Source organism: Nansenia antarctica (assembly GCF_963989245.1).
Source record: "Nansenia antarctica genome assembly, chromosome: 3".
Taxonomy (NCBI): domain Eukaryota; kingdom Metazoa; phylum Chordata; class Actinopteri; order Argentiniformes; family Microstomatidae; genus Nansenia; species Nansenia antarctica.
This window is the reverse complement of record NC_137688.1, coordinates 9,628,568-9,651,067: the sequence shown is the minus strand read 5'-3', so window position 1 is coordinate 9,651,067 and position 22,500 is coordinate 9,628,568. Positions and strand designations below refer to the sequence as shown.

Genomic DNA, 22,500 nt, shown 5'->3' with positions numbered 1-22,500 from the left:
CTGTGAGATGGAGGTCATGCTGTATGTATGCTTTAACTCTCTTCCGTTGTTCAGGCTCTGTTTACTGAGATGAGTCATACTGGATAAGAGGCTGGCTCCCCATAAACAACAACCGTGTGTGATGTGTAGAAAGACAACAACAGAAGGCTAATATTATGTGCACTGGATGGAGGGATGGAGGGAGGGAGAGATATGTGTGCTACAGGGAAGATGAACGGGTATGGAAGATTGGATGGATGGGCTGATGGATGGATGGATGGATGGGCTGATGGATGGATGGATGGATGGATGGGCTGATGGATGGATGGATGGATGGATGGGCTGAGGGATGGATGGATGGATGGGCTGAGGGATGGATGGATGGATGGATGGGCTGAGGGATGGATAGATGGGCTGAGGGATGGATGGATGGATGGATGGATGATTGGATGGGCTGAGGGATAGATGGATGGCTGGATGGGCTGAGGGATGGATGGGCTGATGGATGGATGGATGGATGGGCTGAGGGATGGATGGATGGATGGGCTGAGGGATAGATGGATGGATGGGCTGAGGGATGGATGGGCTGATGGATGGATGGGCTGAGGGATGGATGGGCTGAGGGATGGATGGATGGGATGGATGGATGGATGGGCTGAGGGATAGATGGATGGATGGATGGATGGATGGGCTGAGGGATGGATGGATGGATGGGCTGAGGGATGGATGGGCTGAGGGATGGATGGATGGGCTGAGGGATGGATGGGCTGATGGATGGGCTGATGGATGGGCTGATGGATGGATGAATTAACCGATGGATGGATGGATGGGCTGATGGATGGATGATGGATGAATTAACCGATGGATGGATGGGCTGATGGATGGATGGATGGATGGGCTGATGTAGACACATGAATGGTTTATAGACACATCCCTAATAACGTCCTGTCCCTAACTCTAAACACTAACAGAGATTCCATGCACAGGTGGTCTATACACTCTATACACGCACAAACACACACACACACACACACACGCACTCACTCACTCACTCACTCACTCACACACTCACACACGGCTCAGGTGGTTAGAAAGACAAGGTCCTCGATGATTAAGCCTACTTTAAATAACTACCTTACATTTACTGAGAGGAGATGCTCCATTATATTCCCTCTAAAGACTAGAGCCCAGAGAGACTCCAGGTCTGAGTGTCAGCAGAACATTTAATTTCAGTATCTGTGCCCGTCCAAACCTGCTTTTAATTTCTTATTTCTTATTCTTCTTATCTTCTTATCTGTGTATTGAATGTATGATTGTGTCCTTGTGCTGCCCCTCTTGGCCAGGTCCCCCTTGAAAAAGAGATTCCTTATCTCAATGAGGTCACCTGGTTAAATAAAGGTTAAATAAAAAAACAAATAAAAAAACAATAGAAGACAGGTTTCAGGGCCGACAGAGATGGTGTGGTGTATACCCACCCCATACAACACTGCATGCACCTGCCTCATTACCGTAGCAACACTGCATAAACCTGCCTCATTACCATAGCAACACTGTATACACCTGCCTCATTACCGTAGCATGGACTCCACAGGTTCTCCATGTGTGATAAGACCTCCTTTGTTCAATAGCATGTTTAGGATTATGAGTTGCCATTAGCATTATTAGGATTATGAGTTGCCATTAGCATGTTTAGGATTATGAGTTGCCATTAGCATGTTTAGGATTATGAGTTGCCATTAGCATGTTTAGGATTCTGTGCACCATTGCTGAATTCTGGATCACAATACATGAATATTCACAGCCTGCAGTTGAGTGTTAATATGCATCAGCAGCACACTGTGTGAACCGCTCTCAGCTGCAGTTGTTAACTGTGAGCGTGTCAGAAGGACTTCTATTCCTACAGTCATTAGTATTCTGCAATCCTGCAGGGTACTGTACGCAACCGTGGTTTTAAAAAAAACATATGAATATTCACACAGATTAGAGCTTCATTGAGATTGAACGATGATGTTTAGCTTCATGCTGTGTGAAATAAAGGGCTGTGATGTGTGAATGTGTGTGTGAGAGTGTGTGAGAGTGTGTGTGTGTGTGTGTGTGTGAGTGAGTGTTTTAATCTAAGCCTCTAAACTGTGAGTCCAGTTAAGCGAGGTGTGATGTCGCTACACACACCTACCTTTAGAGAAGAAAGGTGTCTACAGTCTGAGCCGTGATCTGCTGCCTCACGTGCACGCGCACATGCATGCGCGCACACACACACACACACACACACACACAGTATACAGGTCAGAATATCAAGGCTGGATGCTCATACTCATTATGCTACAGAAAACCATAGAAAATCTTCATCAAGAGTCACAGTCAAAGTGTATGTAGAGTCACAGTCAGAGCGTATGTAGAGTCACAGTCAAAGCGTATGTAGAGTCACAGTCATAGCGTATGTAGAGTCACAGTCAAAGCGTATGTAGAGTCACAGTTAGAGCGTATGTAGAGTCACAGTCAGAGAGTATGTAGAGTCACAGTCAAAGCGTATGTAGAGTCACAGTCAGAGCGTATGTAGAGTCACAGTCAAAGCGTATGTAGAGTCACAGTCAGAGCGTATGTGGAGTCACAGTCAAAGCGTATGTAGAGTCACAGTCAAAGCGTATGTAGAGTCACAGTCAGAGCGTATGTGGAGTCACAGTCAAAGCGTATGTAGAGTCACAGTCAGAGCGTATGTAGTCACAGTCAGAGCGTATGTAGAGTCACAGTCAGAGCGTATGTAGAGTCACAGTCAAAGAGTATGTAGAGTCACAGTCAGAGCGTATGTAGAGTCACAGTCAAAGCGTATGTAGAGTCACAGTCAGAGCGTATGTAGAGTCACAGTCAGAGTGTATGTAGAGTCACAGTCAAAGCGTATGTAGAGTCACAGTCAGAGCGTATGTGGAGTCACAATCAAAGCGTATGTAGAGTCACAGTCAGAGCGTATGTAGAGTCACAGTCAAAACGTATGTAGAGTCACAGTCAAAGCGTATGTAGTCACAGTCAGAGCGTATGTAGAGTCACAGTCAGAGCGTATGTAGTCACAGTCAGAGCGTATGTAGAGTCACAGTCAAAGCGTATGTAGAGTCACAGTCAGAGCGTATGTAGAGTCACAGTCAGAGCGTATGTAGAGTCACAGTCAGAGCGTATGTAGAGTCACAGTCAGAGCGTATGCAGTGAAGCAGCAGGGTGTCATGTAGTCTGAGCTGATCATCAACAGGACAGATAAACCGTCTCCAGCCTGTGATCCAATGGAAACGCTGCCGTGCGTCTGACAGTGAGACGGGAGATTAGGTTGTCAATTACACACCAAATCTGGTGTTGTACACACTGACGCCCCCAGATCACACTCACTCGTTTGGGCGCAAAAGAAACAGCAGCGGCGTCGCGCTTGAACACCCTCCATTAACGTCGAAAAGTGTTGACGGTAATTAATGTGATGGAAAATAACGAATCGGATACAGTGAAAACATCTTGTCAGGTCTCCTGAATTAATAAACAGTCTCGAGATGGATGACCCCAATTCCCCACCAAAACAAAACAGGAAAATCAAATCTGCCTCTTCCTCATCTGCTGGGTAAGAACACAGCCAGTGAGTGACAAGGTAACGGGAAGGTTTATAGAACATGTTCATGTGTTACAATAATACATTGATTGACTGGTTGAGTGAAAGGATGAGTCTACAGTTACCTGTTCCTGGTAGTCTTGTGGGTTACTGAACACTCACCGAGCAGGACTCCCTTCAGGGGACAGAAGGGCGAATGCCCTGGACCTGGGCCTGACAGGGGCTCACCCTCTGGGGCTGAGCTTAGCAGAGAGCCTGGGTGTAGCCTAGCATCTGAGCTAAAGTCAAGCTAAACCCTACAGGTTTCTGTCTAGCTCTTGGTGTTGAGTCTGGCACTTAGCTTAGCATTTTGCCTGCTTAACACAAATCATGGATTTGTCAAGACAACACCATGAACTCCACAAATGTGTGAAGGAATACGGGAGGGAGATGGGGATGCTCACATTAAGTGTTACATAAATGTACATCAATTATAAAATCAAAAGGAGACTATTACCACGTGAATATAAATAGGTGAATAAAAACAGGTAAAGGAGAAAACACCCACCTCTGCTTGCTTGCGCCACACGTCCAGGTTCTTGCGTTGAGCTTTGGAGAAATGGTCCCATGCCTTTTGTTTGGAAGCAGCGTGGAATACAGACACAATCTGCTCAACTGTGGCGGGGGTGCAGGGGCCAGTGACCGTCCAGAGAGAGAGAGAGAGGGCGGGTGGGAAGGAGCAGAGGAGTGAGAAAGTGGAATCAGGTAGGAAGGCACTTTACTGTGTGTCCACGTGTGTGTGCTCTATTCTCTACTGGACGTCTGTGTTTGTATCTGATGCTCTGTTCTGGTCAAACCTAGGGGAGGTAGGGTGTGGAGGTGGGGAGGTAGGGTGTGGAGGGGGGAGGTAGGGTGTGGAGGGGGGGGGGGGTAGTAGGGGTGTAACGGATCACCTAACTCACGGATCGGATCGTGTCACGGTTTTTGAGTCACGGATCGGATCATTTTTCGGATCAACACAAAACATTTTTGTTTTTATAAAAACTGCTTTTTCCTTGAATTCTGTAAAAACACCACTTTTACTATGTGACAAAAACCAACAACATTCAAGATGTCAAAACTGGTAATATATATATATATACATATATATATACATATATATACTGTATATAATATATATATATAACATATTCTACACTCAAACATTACATAATTATACTGAAATACACTCAATTTAAATGATAGGAGAGAGGGAGGAGGCGCCTGGTTGCAGCAGTGAATCACTGGGCTCTTTAAAGCAGATGAATAAACATGTTTTATGCCACTTTTAACTAAATAATAAAGTGAACCCTTATTTTGAACATGGTATGAAAAAAATGCCTACATTATTAGAAGTTGTCGAGCTACCTTTTTCGTGCCTCCCGTCATAGTTGACAGAGAAGCCAAAGTGCTCCCATACATGGGATTTAAATGACGAGGGAGGCATTTCGAGTTCTTCTCCGCCGAACAACGTAACATGATACACTTGGGCCGCGTTCGTAAATTCGCTTTGAGAGCGCCGGAGCGCACACTGGGTCCGACGTCATAAAGGGACCAAGTAATTTGATTGGACAAGAGGCGTTCCTTGAACGCTGATCAGATTCCAGAGCGGATTTACGAACGCAGCCTTGTTGTTGTGGATTCCCAGCTTCACGTGTAGTGAGCAAACAACGGATTATTTTTCTTTCGCATTATCAACCTATCATTGCGCTTTAGAGTAAAACAAAGCCCGCAACTGTCGCGTCTATCTTTTCATGGCAACTCTACATTGTGATTTACAAGAGATATTAAGTAAGATATTAAGTACCGTATTTTCCGCAGTATAAGGCGCACCGGATTATAAGGCGCACCTTCAATGAATGGCCTATTTTAGAACTGTTTTCATATACAGGGCGCACCGGATTATAAGGCGCACCGGATTATAAGGCGCATAGAATAGATACTGCAGTCAAACGTTTGACTGGGGTTGCGTTACGCCCAAGCTCCACCTACTGCGTTGCGTCACCTCTCCATCGGTGTTGTGTCAACTTCCCGTTGTCCAAGCTCCACCTGAGCGTTGTCACCGTCAACGTTCTACCTGCTCCACTGTCAAAAATATATATTTTTCCACCTCAAGTATCAGCCGTTCGTCATCCATTTTTGCAACAAGCGTCAAGGACCTGCGGTGATTCACAGCTGACTCGCGTGAATAGCAATTCGCAATAGCTGCAACCACGAGATATAGAGTAGTTAGCTACAAGCATTTTCAATCTGCTATTATCTCTATTAGTGGATTAACCGCTGTGGTGATTTAACAGCTGATAAAAATACATCAAGTAGACTACAAACAGAGCAAAACAACACCAGAAAACAACCAATAGGCTATACAATTATAACCAACAACCAATATGTGACAGCTCCTGGTGAAATGTGCAACGTACTTTTTCAGTTTTTACACATGCTTAAACTACAGATTGTAAGCTTTCAAATGATGTGTCATACATTCAAATCAGAGAAAGATTGAACACGACAGGCGTATTTGAATGTTGGTTCACCTCAAACACTGAATGGGAGAAAAGTGACTCTGACCAAACCACAACAAACGCTGCTAGCGGCTAACAGCTAACAAAACACATCGCTACGAAGGTCTAAACTGTATTTTAATAACATGACAACATACTGGGAGAACATCGACATGCTAAAAACACATAACTACACATAACTAGATGAACACACAGTTCTTGCTTTTGAACACGAGCTAAAACGAAACTAGGTTTACAAGTCAACCCTCCCTTACCGGTAGCCTCCGGCAAACGAGAATAATGAATCCAATACACAAATGATAAGTGTTTAGTGATCGTTAAACTGTTGTTTATTATATCGAGTGGGTACTTTAAAACTTCAAGTTGAAAGCACCAAGAATCTCACTTTGTTCCCTCGGAAACTCTGTTTAGTCTTCTTTACTTGGGGTCTTGTGGTGTGGGACTGTGAGTAAGCACAGTATACCGGTGTTTACTGATTACCGTAATGCTGCAAGCGGTGCGGCTTTGTAGTTTACCAGTCGTACTGAAACATTTTGACAGAGCGCCTTGAGCGCCATGTACAACCAGTATGGATCAACAAATTAACCAATTGATCCATATATAAGGCGCTCCGGGTTATAAGGCGCACTGTCGTTTTTTTTTAAAATTAAAGGCTTTTAAGTGCGCCTTATAGTGCGGAAAATACGGTAATATTATTACTTGTTAACAGTGATACAGTATATAGGTTTGCTTCTCTGTCCACTTTATCCAAGCTAGACCCCCTGTATCATTCGGTTCTAAGATACATCACCAATAGTGCCTTCAGGACCCATCACTGTACACTGTATAGTCTGGTTGGATGGCCATCTCTTTCTGTCAGAAGGCTCCAACACTGGTACACTCTTGTGTTTAAAATCATCTCTGGCTTCTTACCGAATTATCTGGGCCTGAAGTTCATCCCTATACCGAGTGGCTCGGGTCTCAGGTCTCGTAGATGGCTACAATACAAGGTGCCACTTATCATGAACAATGTTGGAAGGGCAAGCTTGTCTTATTATGGCCCTTGGTCTTGGAATGACCTACAGACTACTTTTAAATTAGAGGCCCTTATTTCCATAAGTATCTTCAAGCGTAGATTAAAGGATGTGGTCACCGCTCGCTGTACCTGCTTTGGTTAGACTTCTCAATGTTTTAATCACCTTGTAAATACCCCTACCATTGTTTGTCTATTGTATTGTTGCCACTGTCTTATGTCCTGTCTTGTTATCTGAACTGTTTTTTAAGCTACTATTTTGACCCTGTCTTGGCCAGGTCTCTCTTGTAAAAGAGGTTTTAATCTCAATGTGACTTCCTGGTAAAATAAAGGTAAAAAAAATAATATATATTTGATCCGCGGTACACACGCGTTCCGAACCGTGGAGGGCGATCCGAACGGATCACGGAATTTCCGTGATCCGTTACACCCCTAGGGGGTAGGGTGTGGAGGGGGGAGGTAGGGTGTAGAGGTGGGGAGGTAGGGTGTGGAGGGGGGAGGTAGGGTGTGGAGGGGGGAGGTAGGGTGTGGAGGGGGGAGGTAGGGTGTGGAGGTAGGGTGTGGAGGCAGGGGAGGTAGGGTGTGGAGGGGGGGAGGTAGGGTGTGGGGTAGGGTGTGGAGGTAGGGTGTGGAGGTGGGGAGGTAGGGTGTGGAGGTGGAGGTAGGGTGTGGAGGTGGGGAGGTAGGGTGTGGAGGGGGGAGGTAGGGTGTGGAGGGGGGGAGGTAGGGTGTGGAGGGGGGAGGTAGGGTGTGGAGGGGGGAGGTAGGGTGTGGAGGTGGGGAGGTAGGGGAGGTAGGGTGTGGAGGGGGGAGGTAGGGTGTGGAGGAGGGAGGTAGGGTGTGGAGGGGGAGGTAGGGTGTGGAGGGGGGGAGGTAGGGTGTGGAGGGGGGGAGGTAGGGTGTGGAGGGGGGAGGTAGGGTGTGGAGGGGGGGAGGTAGGGTGTGGAGGGGGGAGGTAGGGTGTGGAGGTGGGGAGGTAGGATGTGGAGGGGGGAGGTAGGGTGTGGAGGGGGGAGGTAGGGGAGGTAGGGTGTGGAGGGGGGAGGTAGGGAGGTTATCTTCTAAAGGAAAAGTCTCCGTCTGCTCACGTCTCTAACTGTTACTGAAACCCTCTTTTCTGAGAACAGAACTACGGCTTTTCATCCCCCTGACGCGCCTCACCTTCATGGACTCTCAGATGGTAGGAATGTTAGAATCAAAGACTCTCAAAGGCTTTTTTAATGTGAAGCTTCTGAGGTTGAGATCTAATGAAGACGGCTGGTGGGTCTGTGGTAAAGCCTCTCCTTGGTAATGACATGGAATGACAAGGCTGATGCTATCGGACACTGGCAGCACCTCTATTCATTACCCTCCTCAGTGCAGATTAGCTTGTGGAGCAGCGCTGCTCTTAAAGCAGCACTGGGAGGCATCTCTAATGACCTCTCATTAATAGAAGCCTCCTGAAACACACAGATCTGATCACACTTGAAAGAGGGAATCTAGAGTCTCCTGGCTGGCTGATGTAAGAGATGAGAGGGGGATGGTGGGTGGTCTTATCCCTGGAGAGGAGAGATGGAGAGATGGAGAGATGGAGAGATGGGGAGATGGGGAGATGGAGAGATGGAGCAGCTTTGATTCAGAGGCTCAGTGCTGGAGGAGGGGAGGAGAGCCCAGAGGCTGCTGGGAGACATTCATCTGTGGTGATCCATCCCTGATACACCTGTGATTGACAGTTGGCCTTAACAACCTTCTGTCTACTGTGTGTGTGTGGGGGGCGGGGGGAGGGAGGGGTGGGTGGGTGTAATTACACAATTAGAGACTACACATGCAATTAGTGGGAACACAGCAACATCAACCCAGGGACACACAACAACTGGTGAGCTCAACGTGTGGGTGTGGGGGCTGCAGAGGCACACACACACACACACACACACACACACACACACACACACACACACACACACACACACACACCACACACACGTGTGTTCCTCTGTGACTCTAACCCTAACAGTGCTTAGGTTGTGGGTTGGATTCCCGCTGTGTGCTGCATTAACCAACATCACAGACACACATTATTATTGGTCACTGACGTCCTGTACTATTGTCACTTTTTTTTTAATGATCTTGAATTATGCCTGTTGCATTACTCTCTTGTGCTGCAATGTCAGGGACAGAAGCCTCCCAGAGAGGTCTAACCAGCCCAGGGGGAGTCAATAAGACCACCGGCGTTGTGGCCTAGGGAAGGTGGAGGGAGGGGAGGGGGTCTGAGAGGGAGGGGGCGTGTTAAGATCGATAGAGAGGCTTGTCTGAATCCTTTAATTTGATGGAGGAGATCAATGGGAAAGGCAGGGGAGAGATTAAAGACTTGGATGTTGTGGCGGGGCGTTCTCTAGGTGTGTGTGTGTCTGTGTTGTTTTGTACTGTTATTAGAGATGATGCAGGGGTGACGTTGTGCCTGTCAGAATCACAAAGGTCTCTAAAGGCCAATGCACACAAATTCGATTCCATTGTTTTGAAAGAGACCCAATGAGACAATGCATTGCGATGCAATATTGTCGCACGACAAGATTCGATTCTCCATTCACATTCATTCATTCATTCATTGGTGTGAATTGAGAATCGAATGTTGTCGTGCGACAAAATCGCACGCCGTGTGCATTGGCCTTAAGACTCTGTCTGTTCTGGGCTGAGAGAGGGGGAACATTCTAGAACACAGCAGAGCTGGGTGAGGGGGGAACATTCTAGAACACAGCAGAGCTGGGTGAGGTGCTCTGTCTCTATATAAGGAGCTGGCTGCTAGACTCACACATTGTGTCCCATTTCTAAATTAGGTCATTAAGTTTCTGTCAGGCGGGTTCATGCCTGGGATGAAGCACGCGGAGGCGTGCCGTGAAGGCAGGCATCCCCGCGAGGTGATGGAATGCGAACCCAAACTCAGCTGAGAGATGATTGTCATGTTCTCTAAAGATCATCCTCCCTCAGTGAATTACGAGGGGAGAGGCCGTTCATTGGCTCATGAATCCTTCAGCTGAGAAACGGCCTTGTTTTACTGGAGGACATTTCCTGTCGCCAGACATTCATCAAACGGGAGCCATTTCTAGCAGAGACACTGTCAGGGGCTTTTTCTAAATTTATTTATTTAAAAGGCGACAATTAAATCCAAGGTGGCAGCGGGAGAATGCCAGCAGAGATGTGTGATATCGCATTCGGCGACAGAGAGGCCACAGGCTGCGTTCTGCAGCTGGGAGAAAACACCCTGCTAACTACGATCGGGGGGAACCTTTTGTTCCCGCCGCGACGCGCGCGGAGCCTCCCCCCCCGGGGACCCCCGGCGTCTGTGCTGACATTTGCGGAGGAGACAGAAACAAACTCGGGGACAGAAATAAACGAGAGCGAGTGTGTGTTGGTGGGTCAGCCCCCCCTGCCTAGCCTTTCACATTTCCTCAGCTCATCACACAGCATAAACAAATCCAATATTCAGTACGGCTCCATAATGCAAGCATGCTAACTTAGTATTCCTGCTACATATAGTGTGTACGTGCTAGTGTGGCTATCTGGACACGAGCGTGCCCTAGATGACTGTAGGTGATTGAAGAGCCCAGGCTGTCTGTGGTGTGTTTAACCTAGCATTCAATCACCAACATTTTCACCTCTTCCTTCATATTGTATCAGTCCCTGCTGTTAACATACTTACTTTGGCCTCTCTGGCCTGTCTCCTTCAGGTCAGCTGCCCACAGCGCCCCCTAGTGATACCTCTCACACTGGCTGTCTAAAGTCAGGCCACACATACAGTATGACTCAACAATAAGAAGACCTATGACTGGCTGGACTATATGCAGACCGTAGTGTGGTAAAGACAGAGTTAGACTGCCTGGAACACAAACTTACCTTCTTTCCACCCCAACAAACATCGCCAGATCCACCAAGGATAGACTACCTGAAACCTGAGACCTTCCAGAGTGTGTGACAGTGTGAGTGTGTGATGGTGTTGTATGTGTGACAGTGTGTGTGTGTGTGTGTGTGTGTGAGTGTGTCAGTGTGTGACAGTGTGAGTATGTGATGATGTTAGCGTGTGTGCCAATGTGAGGGCGTGCGTGTGTGTCAGTGTGACAGTGTGACAGTTTTAGTCAGCGTGTCTAATATGCATAATATTTGCTGTCTGTGTCACACCTGTCGAAACCTGAGATACTGAGCTGCTGTCACAGAGCAGCTCACTTTTCTGTCTCTTGATAAACTTCTGTCTCTTGATAAACTAGGATTCTGTGTCTTGGTGAACAGGAGCTACAGCGGACAGACAGACAGACAGACAGACAGGAGTTAAGGCTCTCAGTGCGCTTGACTGTTTTAACACGGCAGTGCGGGAACGCCTCTTACTGATCCCTGGTCAGTTCTATATGAACGCCTCTCACTGATGCAGACACAGTAAGGATGTATCTGGCTGATCTAGGTACAGGCTCAGCTACAGGTACAGCTGATGCAGGGTCAGTGTAGAGGCGTCTCCAGAGATGTAAAGGCCCAGAGGAGAGGCCTGGGTGTAACGGTCTCCTCAGTTCCAGGTGCTGTATGAGAGGAACAGCAGGGGGAGGAGATGGACCGGACCCTCTGGGACTAATGGTTGATGATGGCCTGTGAGAGGCACGGAGCCCTAAAAGTTCTGTTCTGTTCTGCTCTGCTGCTATTACTGCCCTGCACCTACTCTCTACTTTATTAAAGGCTATATATAAACTCTCTCCCCATAAGGGGTGTACTCAGTTGTCTGAGTACTGACTGCCAGGTGTGTGTGTGTGCGTGTGTGTGCGTGTGTGTGTGGTTCTGTGTGTGTGTGTGTGTGTGAGTGTGTGTGTGTGAGTGTGTGGTCTCTAGTGGTAACTCACACTGAGCCAGGATGCCAGACAGGGCAGTCTTGAACTTGTCCTTGGCCTCCTCCATCTCCTTCTCGTGGGCGGCCTTCTCCCCCATCAGCCTGCGGATGTGGCTGTTGGACAGCTGGATCATGGAGTAGAAGTTGTTGGCGTTGCGGCGGTTCACCTCGCCACGCTCCACCCAGGTCAGCAGCACGCGCACCGCGTCCGCAAACTGAGAGTCATCTGGGGGGGGGAGGACAGAGGTAGGGGTCAGGGTAGAGGTGAGGAGGACAGAGGTAGGGGTCAGGGGTCAGGGTAGAGGTGAGGATAGAGAGGTAGGGGTCAGGGGTCAGGGTAGAGGTGAGGAGGACAGACAGGTAGGGGTCAGGGGTCAGGGGGACAGAGAGGTAGGGGTCAGGGTAGAGGTGAGGATAGAGAGGTAGGGGTCAGGGGTCAGGGTAGAGGTGAGGAGGACAGAGAGGTAGGGGTCAGGGGTCAGGGGGACAGAGAGGTAGGGGTCAGGGTAGAGGTGAGGATAGAGAGGTAGGGGTCAGGGGTCAGGGTAGAGGTGAGGAGGACAGAGAGGTAGGGGTCAGGGGTCAGGGTAGAGGTGAGGGGGACAGACAGGTAGGGGTCAGGGGTCAGGGTAGAGGTGAGGAGGACAGAGAGGTAGGGGTCAGGGGTCAGGGTAGAGGTGAGGAGGACAGAGAGGTAGGGGTCAGGGGTCAGGGTAGAGGTGAGGGGGACAGAGAGGTAGGGGTCAGGGTAGAGGTGAGGGGTGAGGGCTGATGGAGGACATGCTAGAAAGTATAAAATCACCTCAGCAAACTGAGAGTCACCTGAGGGAGCAGGATAGCGAGTTTGGGGTCAGGTTAGAGGGGAGGGCTAGTGGCTACAAACGCTGTCTCTATTTGAAATGCCTCTACAGCCCCCTGCTGCTGTCCTCTCTAGCATGGCCAGATAGTGACAGCTGAAAAAAGAGTAGCGCGCCTACACACAGCGAGGAGGGAAACGAGTCATTTTGTTGAGCTCGCGTTTCACACACGGAGACAAAATGGCGGAACCTGATGTTTTTCAAAGAGAAGCGTGGTAGTTCGAGAGGGTACGTTACGTCTGGGAGCAAGCACACTGTTTCACTTATCCTCCTCGTTAAAAGGTAAAGTGCAGGTAGTGACAGATGAAAAAGAGTAGCGCGCCTCAGATGCCTCGTGAGGCGCAGAGGTGGGGAACTAGTCACAACATTTGGCAAAGAGGGCCCTCACAGTTCAGCCCTGACTCAGCTCAGCTCATCAGAGAAACATGTTTATTCAGCGGAGGAGGGCTTTGTGTGTACCTCTCTCTCTCTCTCTCTCTCTCTCTCTCTCTCTCTCTCTCTCTCTCTCTCTCTCTCTCTCTCTCTCTCTCTCTCTCTCTCTCTCTCTCTCTCTCTCTCTCTCTCTCTCTCTCTCTCTCTCTCTCTCTCTCTCTCTCTCTCTCTCTCTCTCTCTCTCTCTCTCTCTCTCTCTCTCTCACTAAACACATATACAAACAGGAACAGAACATCATACAGTACGTACAGAAATCAAGGTCTGCAGAGTGTCGGGAGAATACCTCCAACATACCGAACAGAGAGCCTGTAGAGAGGAGCACTCAGACGTATGACAGACCCATGAGCCCCTGGGCGTGAACATAATGTCTGGCTATGCCTTGATGGTGTGCTTATGGGAGTGTGGGAGTGTGTGTTTGCTCTCCTCTGTGTATGCTTGTAAGTCTCTCTATACTGCAAAAATAATAATCATAATGTCAGGTTGGTTGGATGAAAAACTGAAATACTAATACTAATACTAAGTACTACTAACACGTTTGTAATGTGTTGGGCGGCGGGCCTATTGGCAAAAACATCTACAGGATACCATTATGCTGTACATACACCGATGAGCCAAGACATTACGACAGCTGACAGGTGAAGTGAATAACATTGATTATCTTGTTACAATGGCACCTGTCAAGGGGTGGAAGATATTAGGCAGCGAGTGACTTGGAGTTGACGTGTCGGAGAGAAATGGGCAGGAGTAGAAGACCTGAGCGACTTTGACAAGGGCCAAATTGTTATGGACAGACGACTGGGTCAGAGCATCAAACCACAAACCGGAGACAGGGTGTTGGGTGCCCAAGGCTCATCGATGCGCGAGCATATTAAGCATAATACCAAAAGCATATTAAGCAGAATATCAACATCATATTAGATATAATGCCAACAGCATATTAGACATAATACCAACAGCATATTAGGCATTTAATTGAATGGGAAAGTGTGTCCAAACTTTTGACTGGTACTCTACATTTCCCTAAAGGTGACGCAGGCTTTACAGAAAGGCACGGAGGACTTCCTTGTTGTTGTAGGAATCAACCAATTAGTGATGACCAGTTTGCGCGTGGGGGGGGGGCCTAAAGGTGGTAGAAACTTCAGTGCTTGCCAGCTTTGATTCGAGGTCCGCTCAGACACGCTCTCACCACCTCACCTCAGAGACACTGGACCTCACAGGACCGGCAGGGGTGGACCCGAGTCCCAGCTCTCATATTTAGAGGCCTCAAGCCCGACCCAATAGTGTTTTTCACTGTCGTTGATGTTTTAATGGTCGACTGACTCGGCTCAGCGGGAGACTGGAGTGATGTTGACATGATTTTTAAGTGCTGCCAAATGGTGTTTCTGGAGAGGGAACCGCTCCATCGCCCAACCAGAACCTTTGCACGGCCAAACGACCTCAACTGTGCAAATAATGTACCAAACTGAGAAGAATGCCATGTTTGTGACATTAAAAAGACCGGAAAACACTTTCTTCTTCAACAACATGTACTAGCTGCATATACTAACGAATTTCTGCGTCAAAGCACACAATGATTGACATGACTAAGAGACAATGACATTTGGGAGGCACACGGGATGGCCAATCCAATCGCTTCGCAAAACTTTCACAACGCCTTTACTGATCGACAACACTCAACACTCAATGGGCGTTGGGGGAGGGCACACGGGGGGGGGCGCAATCAGATCACAAAGGAGGCGGGTGCCATCCCGTGCCACCACAGTAGCTCCGCCCCTGGTGTGTGTGTGTGTGTGTGTGTGTGTGTACCTTTGATCTTGTCCCCGAGCTGGCCACACTCGTGTTCGGAGTAGTGTACGATGGGGGGAGGGGAGGGGGGTCTGAAGCGGTCCTCTTCCATCCTCCGCCGGTGCCTCTCCTCTCTGGCCATCATGCGCTGGTGACACTCCCACTCATACAGGTCGTCTCTGGCCTGGGCAAAGTCCACATGGAGCCTCCCCGTGTCCTTCTTATCTGTACTGGAGCCCAGACGGATACGGTAACCTGGGGGAGGAGAGGGACACCATCATATGGAGGAGGGCAGGAAGAGAAGATGGAAGGAAGAGGAGAGAGGAGGACACGAGAGAGGAAGAGGATCATATGGAGGAGGACAAGAGAGAGGAAGAGGATCATATGGAGGAGGGCAGGAGAGAGGAAGAGGATCATATGGAGGAGAGCAGGAAGAGAAGATGGAAGGAAGAGGAGAGAGGAGGACAGGAGAGAGGAAGAGGATCATATGGAGGAGGGCAGGAGAGAGGAAGAGGATCATATGGAGGAGAGCAGGAAGAGAAGATGGAAGGAAGAGGAGAGAGGAGGGCAGAAGAGAGGAAGAGGATCATATGGAGGAGGGTAAGATGAAGAGAGAAGATGGAGGATTTGGGGTTTGGAGAGGGGTTGAGAGGAAAGAAAGGAGTGGTCAGGAGGGAGGGGAGTGAGGGAGAGGGGTAAAAGATAGAGGGGGAGAAGAAAGACCTGAATAGAAGGCATACAAGGGCGTACTAAGAATAAGCTGTGGAATTACGCCTGGGCTTTCTGGGTCAATACCCACACCTGCAGCTCATCCCTCTCTCCCTCCTAGAAAACCTGTTCAGCTCTCCCTATCATCCCCTCTTTCTCCTTCACTCTCATCACATATTCTCGCATTAGCTCAACCCCCCCCCCCCCCCACCCCTCCTCTCTTTGAGAGAAAGCTTTTCAGAAGCTGAGAGTAACTTCATGTCAGGCCTGTTAGAACCCTCACCATGCTAGAACTCTGAGCATGCTAGAACCCTCACCATGCTAGAACCGTGGGATAACTTCATGTGTCGTTGTCTCTCCTTACATTTACCTTTACATGTTTGCCATTTAGCAGACGCCTTTACCCAAAACCACTTACAACAAGTACATTTGTCTAAGTAAGTGAATCATCTATCCATCAGTCATCGCATGAAAAAGTAATCTATGCTCAGGCCAGGGGGCATTGGCATTCATAATGCTAGATGAACAGCCAGCCAGCCAGCCAGCCAGCCAGTGAGCCAGCCAGCCAGCCAGACAGACAGACAGACAGAGAGACAGCCAGACAGCCAGCCAGAGAGATAGTGAGGGTGCGTTTTGGGGGCTAAACTGATCTGCCTTTTTCTCTGTCCCTCCTAGGCTCTCCTCTCTTTAATCAGTCTGTTTCTCTGTCACAGCTGCATCCCATCATACGTAGCTTTGGGGGACTGAGGGAGAACATGCTGCTTCTCTCTGAATACTAATACAGTACACTGAGCAAACTCACAGGCTACTAATTATTCCTCTAGTGACACTCGAGCTAATGGCTAGGCGGCCCTCTGCTTCAGGCACCCAGACAGAGAGCAGTGTGCTGGGCGGAGGGGACTGGTGGATGTGGAGGGGACTGTAGCTGAGGAGACTGGTGGATGTGGAGGGGACTGTAGCTGAGGAGACTGGTGGATGTGGAGAGGACTGTAGCTGAGGAGACTGGTGGACATGGAGAGGACTCTGTAGCTGAGGAGACTGGTGGATGTGGAGGGGACTGTAGCTGAGGAGACTGGTGGATGTGGAGGGGACTGTAGCTGAGGAGACTGGTGGATGTGGAGGGGACTCTGTAGCTGAGGAGACTGGTGGATGTGGAGAGGACTGTAGCTGAGGAGACTGGTGGATGTGGAGGGGACTCTGTAGCTGAGGAGACTGGTGGACGTGGAGAGGACTCTGTAGCTGAGGGGACTGGTGGATGTGAAGGGGACTGTAGCTGAGGAGACTGGTGGATGTGGAGAGGACTCTGTAGCTGAGGAGACTGGTGGATGTGGAGGGGACTCTGTAGCTGAGGAGACTGGTGGATGTGGAGAGGACTGTAGCTGAGGAGACTGGTGTGCGAGAGAGAATGAGTGAGAAAGAGAGAGAGAATGAGTGAGAGAGTGAGAGAGAATGAGTGAGAGAGTGAGAGAGAATGAGTGAGAGAGTGAGTCATCAGCCCTCTCATGTCCATCAGACTAAATGAAGAGCCCAGCCACCTCTCCTGTGAAGCAGCACTAGAGTAGAGGGTGCTGCTCTGACATCAGTCTGATACAACCTCAGTCTGACGTCCACAAAAACAACAGCTGCCATGTTGATAATGAATGTTAAATACATTTTAAATTGAGTCTATAACACAACAAAATGTGGAAAAAGTGAAAGGGTGTGTTGACTTTCTATAGACACTGTAGCTGGAACGCTAAGTTGTGTTAAGACCATCATACAGTAGTTCAGGGGACGTTGTCCAGACAGAGACGTACCAGACAGGAAGAGCGCCTTGTCAACGGTGAACTCCTCAGCGAATCGAATGTGGCAGAAGTTCTTCTTGCTCTTGCGGATGGCGATGATTTCGCCACACTGGCCGAAGACCTCGACGATGAGCTGCTCAGTGGAGTTCTCAGGCAGGCCGCCCACAAACACCGTCTTACAGCCGGGAGGGCGCTCCCTAATGGCAGGAGATGGAAGGTCTAGGCAACATGAGGAGGGGAAACAGAGAAGGATATTAATTTGGGAAGGGGGTCGAGTCAGGGCTGAACTGTGGAGGACAGAGTTGGACCAATTCAGTCAACATAGAGCCCTGAAACATCAGACACATACCAATGAACCCTAATTAACACTAGGCACTGCAGCTGAACCTCCTTCACTTAACACTAATGTTCTGTATCGAGCAGGGGTAAAAAGGAAAACACACTGTAGCTACTGTGAATGTTCGCGGAATTGATTTTTCACTTTCATTCCTGAGCATCATTAATATATAATACACTCATACGCATACACATGGGTACACATACAAGTGAAATCTGTGATACAACATGCTGAGAAAACCAATTACAACATGTTTGAAACATTACCCCCTTTACAGTACCATGGGTTAATGACACAAAACGGACCATCCATGCTGCTTGGATGACGATAACACGTAGCAATATGCTTAAGATCGTTTGTATATCTGCATATCTTCATAGCATGAATGTGAAACTGCGGTATGAATAAGATGGGACTTATTGAGCAGGGAGTTGGTGGATGGCTCCTCTCATGTGAATGGTTCATTACTCCACAGACCTGACTAATCAAACACAGATGCGTGTTGACTGAGCTCATCTCCAACAGATCAGCCGTTCCATCCGGGAGAAATGTGATTAGCTGAGTCTACGTGGATGGAACGAGGTAGTCGACGGAAGACTAAGTCAGACGCTGAATCACCATCTGGGCCTCGCCATCCCAGACACCGCTGACATCATCACCACACTCACTCTGAACCAGGAGAGAACAGTCACTCTGAACCAGGAGAGAACAGTCACTCTGAACCAGGAGAGAACAGTCACTCTGAACCAGGAGAGAACAGTCACTCTGAACCAGGAGAGAACACTCTGAACCAGGGGTTCAACATTTAAATAAAATGGTAAATGGAGTGACTTATATAGTGTCTTATTCCAAAGCACTTCACAAAGGCCTCTCATTCACCCATTCACACACCAATGGCGGCAAGCTACCATGCCAGGCGCTGGCCCGCTCATTGGGAGCAATTTGGAGTTCAGTGTCTTGCCCAAGGACAATATGACATGTGGCCAGCCGGGATTCGAACCGCCGATCTTGCGAACATTAGACGCCGGCTCTACCTCCTGAGCCACAGTTCGCCACAGTGAACACTCACTACGACCCGAGAGAAAAGGTAATGATGAGGTTTTGGGGGATGCTGCTGGTTAAAGGGGATCTCTTAACATCGGTGTTCTAGGCTCTCTGGTAGGAGGTCCTTAGTCCCACTGTGTACGGAGGCTAGGAGGTTCAATGGACTGGACTTATATAGCACCTTATTCCAAAGCCCTTTACAATGCCCTCTCATTCACCCATTCACACACATTCACACACTGACGGCGAGCAATTTGGGGTTCAGCGTCTTGCCCAAGGACCTTGCCATCATTAGATGCCGTCTCTACCTCCGGCCACAGCCGCTAGGAGGCTAGGAGGTTCCACTGGCTCCAACACCAGCCAGAAATAGACGGCTCCCTGAGGCATCGCCCCATGGCCACATTACAACACACACTATGACATGAACCATCCATCATCTCCCGGGTTAGCTACAGATCGCTTCAAAAGGCAGAGTTCGCCTTGAAGAAGACCACTCCTAGGGATCTATGACACAGAAGAAAGGGGTCTTATTCTAAAGCTTTAATAACAGAGCAGTATCCCTCATTCTGAACATGTTTTACAAGGAGACGGAGGAGGGAGGGGCAGCTATTCAATCCAACTGGGCAATGAAACCAACTGCCAGTAACACAAACTGCCCATTACACAAACTGCCAGTAAAACAAACTGTCAGTAAACCAAACTGCCCTCTACGCAAACTGTCAGTAACACAAACTGCCCTCCGCGCAAACTGTCAGTAAACCAAACTGCCCTCTGCGCAAACTGTCAGTAAACCAAACTGCCCTCTTCACAAACTGTCAGTAACACAAACTGCCCTCTACACAAACTGTCAGGAACCTAAACCGCCATGCCAAATATTATTATATTCTAAAGTGCAGCTTCCCACACAGGGAAGGAAACCTGCGCCATTGCCGTCCCTGGCACTGTGCCCAAATGCCATCTCCCTCTGAGTCTTTCAGATGATGAGGGCACACAACTAGAACGCACGCACACAGGGGACCTTTAGTTGAAGTGACAAGCTGATATTTACTGTCGCTGCTCTCGCTACAGTGTTTGACTTTTTGTGGTTAGTTAGATGTGTGTGCAAGGAGCGAGCTAAGGTATTACACAATAGGGAGGAAAGGAGGGAGGGGGGGGCACACCTACACTTCAGCTCTCTGAGCTCCCTCTCACACACCTCCTAAGGAGGGAGGGGGGGGCACACCTACACTTCAGCTCTCTGAGCTCACTCTCACACACCTCCTAAGGACATCAGCAGTGCGGCAGCAGAGAAGACGGAGTGCTTGAAAACTTGCCATCAGTCACTGCAGTGTGTGTGTGTGTGTGTGTGTGTGTGTGTGTGTGTTTCTGCCACCATATGCAGCCTGCTGGCCTGTATATGACAAGAGCACCTGAGACAACAGACCACAAGACTCACCACTGTCCTCTAACCTAACCCTCACACATGCCGCATCAGCCGACACACACACACACACACACACACACAAACACACGCTCGCGCACACACACTCACGCGCACACTCACGCGCGAGGACCAGAGGGGAAGAAACATGACTATATTATTACTCTCTCTTTCTCTTTGAAATAACGTTCCGCTTCTTTTCCTTCACTTCCCAAAAAAACTCAATCTCTTAATAGAGCTATTCTATATTCATCTCCTCACTGTCCCCTCTCAGTATCTTATCTCCTTCTCTCACTATCATCGTTTCCTTGGTTTGGGGGGATGAAGATAAACCTCTCTTCCTCTCTACAGAGCCAGTCCTCCGTGTCACAGTCTCGCCACGCGGTGACCCCCTCCGGGCGCCAACGAAACCAGGGACGATGCTGATATCCTCGACGGTCACGGACGATTCAGAAACAAAGACCTGGACGCCCCTGGCACACCCCTGGCAGAGATCTGCACATCTGTGTAATTGACTGTCGTTGGCGGCTCCTCGGCGATTCTCTCGGGGTCCCTGTGACCACTTTCATCTGCCGCATAAAATCGTCTCCCTCTGAAGTCAGGCTTTAGTCTTGTTTAAGGCGCGCTGCATTTCATGAGGGAGCCAAGACTGATGAGGAGAGAGAGGAGCACAGGGAGAGAGGGAGAGAGGGAGGGGGTAAGACAGCAGGGGGGTGGTAATACTCACCACCCTGTCCATCAGTGTAGGTAAGTGGCTGAGTGTATGTGTGAGTGCAGGACCTTGTAAGGTGTAACATAAGAATGTCACTAATTGAATTGCCACAACATAACAAAATGTGACACGTTCTAGTCTTTTGGTCCGCATTATCTTTTGCAACACGAAACCACGTTTCAATGTTGTTGAGAATCACAACACAAACTCGCTAGTCAACACTGTAATGTAATGGATTCAGTAAGTAATCCCCACTGCTACCTAGTTAACTATAACACTACTTTACATTGTTCACAGGCTCACAAAACAAGCTGTGTTAGTTGACTAGCGATGTGTCATTGATTTTCAACAACGAGGAAATGTATGTCGACATCAGATCCTAAGCATTAGAACGTGACACAAATAAGGTGTCCGCGTGGAGAGAGCTCTCCTAGATGACTGGGGAGTGCCTGCTCTTACAGGCATATTACACCCCGAGTGGTAAGCAATGAGGCTGATTAGGCTCGCCGGCCAGGAGAATGGGTCTGCTTCTGAGAGAGAGAGAGAGAGAGAGAGAGAGAGAGAGAGAGAGAGAGAGAGAGACAGAGAGAAAGAGACAGAGAGAGAGAGAGACAGACAGAGAGAGAGACAGAGAGAGAGAGACAGAGAGAGAGACAGAGAGAGAGAGAGATACAGAGATACAGAGAGAGATACAGAGATACAGAGAGAGAGAGAGACAGACAGAGAGAGAGAGAGAGATACAGAGAGACAGAGAGACAGACAGAGACAGAGAGAGAGAGATACAGACAGAGAGAGAGAGAGAGAGACACACACACAGACAACAGCCCACACAGCCCTTCACACTAGCTTCACAAGGTACACAGAGAGTAAGATTCTACATGTAATACACGCAGAGCAGAGCTCTAAAGCTTATGCGGAGCAGGGATCTGAGTGAGTGTTTCTCTTTTTTTCTCTCTTCTCTCTCCTGTGACAGAGTGTTGCATCACGGTGAACACAAACACGCACGTCGCACACCCACGCACGCGTCTGTCAGTCATAATAGACCTAGAGTCAGAACAAGGCTGCCAGTCAAAACAGTCCAGCAGAGACTCCAGCTTCACCACAGAGAAGAGAACACACACACGCGCGCATGCGCACGCACAGACACACGCGCGCCCGCACACACACACACGCACGCACGCACGCAGGCACATGACATGAAAGACTTGTGTGTTTAAGGAAGAGGAGGAGCGACTCCAGACGGTGTTTCATGTTGTCTGAAGGAGGCTGAATTCCCAACGTCTGCCGGGGCAAAGAGCCTTTGTTTCAGTTTCAGGCTGAAGCCGATCTCTCCACAGTCTGACAGCTAAGTTTTCTTTGAAACACTCTTGTAAAAGAAACTTTTCTTTGACAGCAGATAGAGAAGATCTCTCGGGAGAAGCTTTCATTCTGAGCGATTCTAATGACTTCCACAGCTGAGAGGG

The 22,500-nt window shown here is 48.8% G+C and overlaps 1 protein-coding gene across 1 annotated transcript in view; it reads right to left on the bottom strand.

The window, feature by feature from the left end:
• The window catches only part of LOC308152413 (ecto-NOX disulfide-thiol exchanger 2-like), a 106,162-nt gene that overhangs the window by 14,752 nt on the left and 68,910 nt on the right, over positions 1–22,500 (bottom strand). The window contains exons 4-7 of the mRNA XM_080525392.1: positions 17,537–17,743; positions 15,054–15,287; positions 11,971–12,183; positions 4,110–4,216 (exon numbers count right to left, since the gene is read on the bottom strand). Coding sequence (XP_080381518.1) covers positions 4,110–4,216; positions 11,971–12,183; positions 15,054–15,287; positions 17,537–17,743 — 761 coding nt within the window. The remainder of the gene's footprint in view (positions 1–4,109; positions 4,217–11,970; positions 12,184–15,053; positions 15,288–17,536; positions 17,744–22,500) is intronic.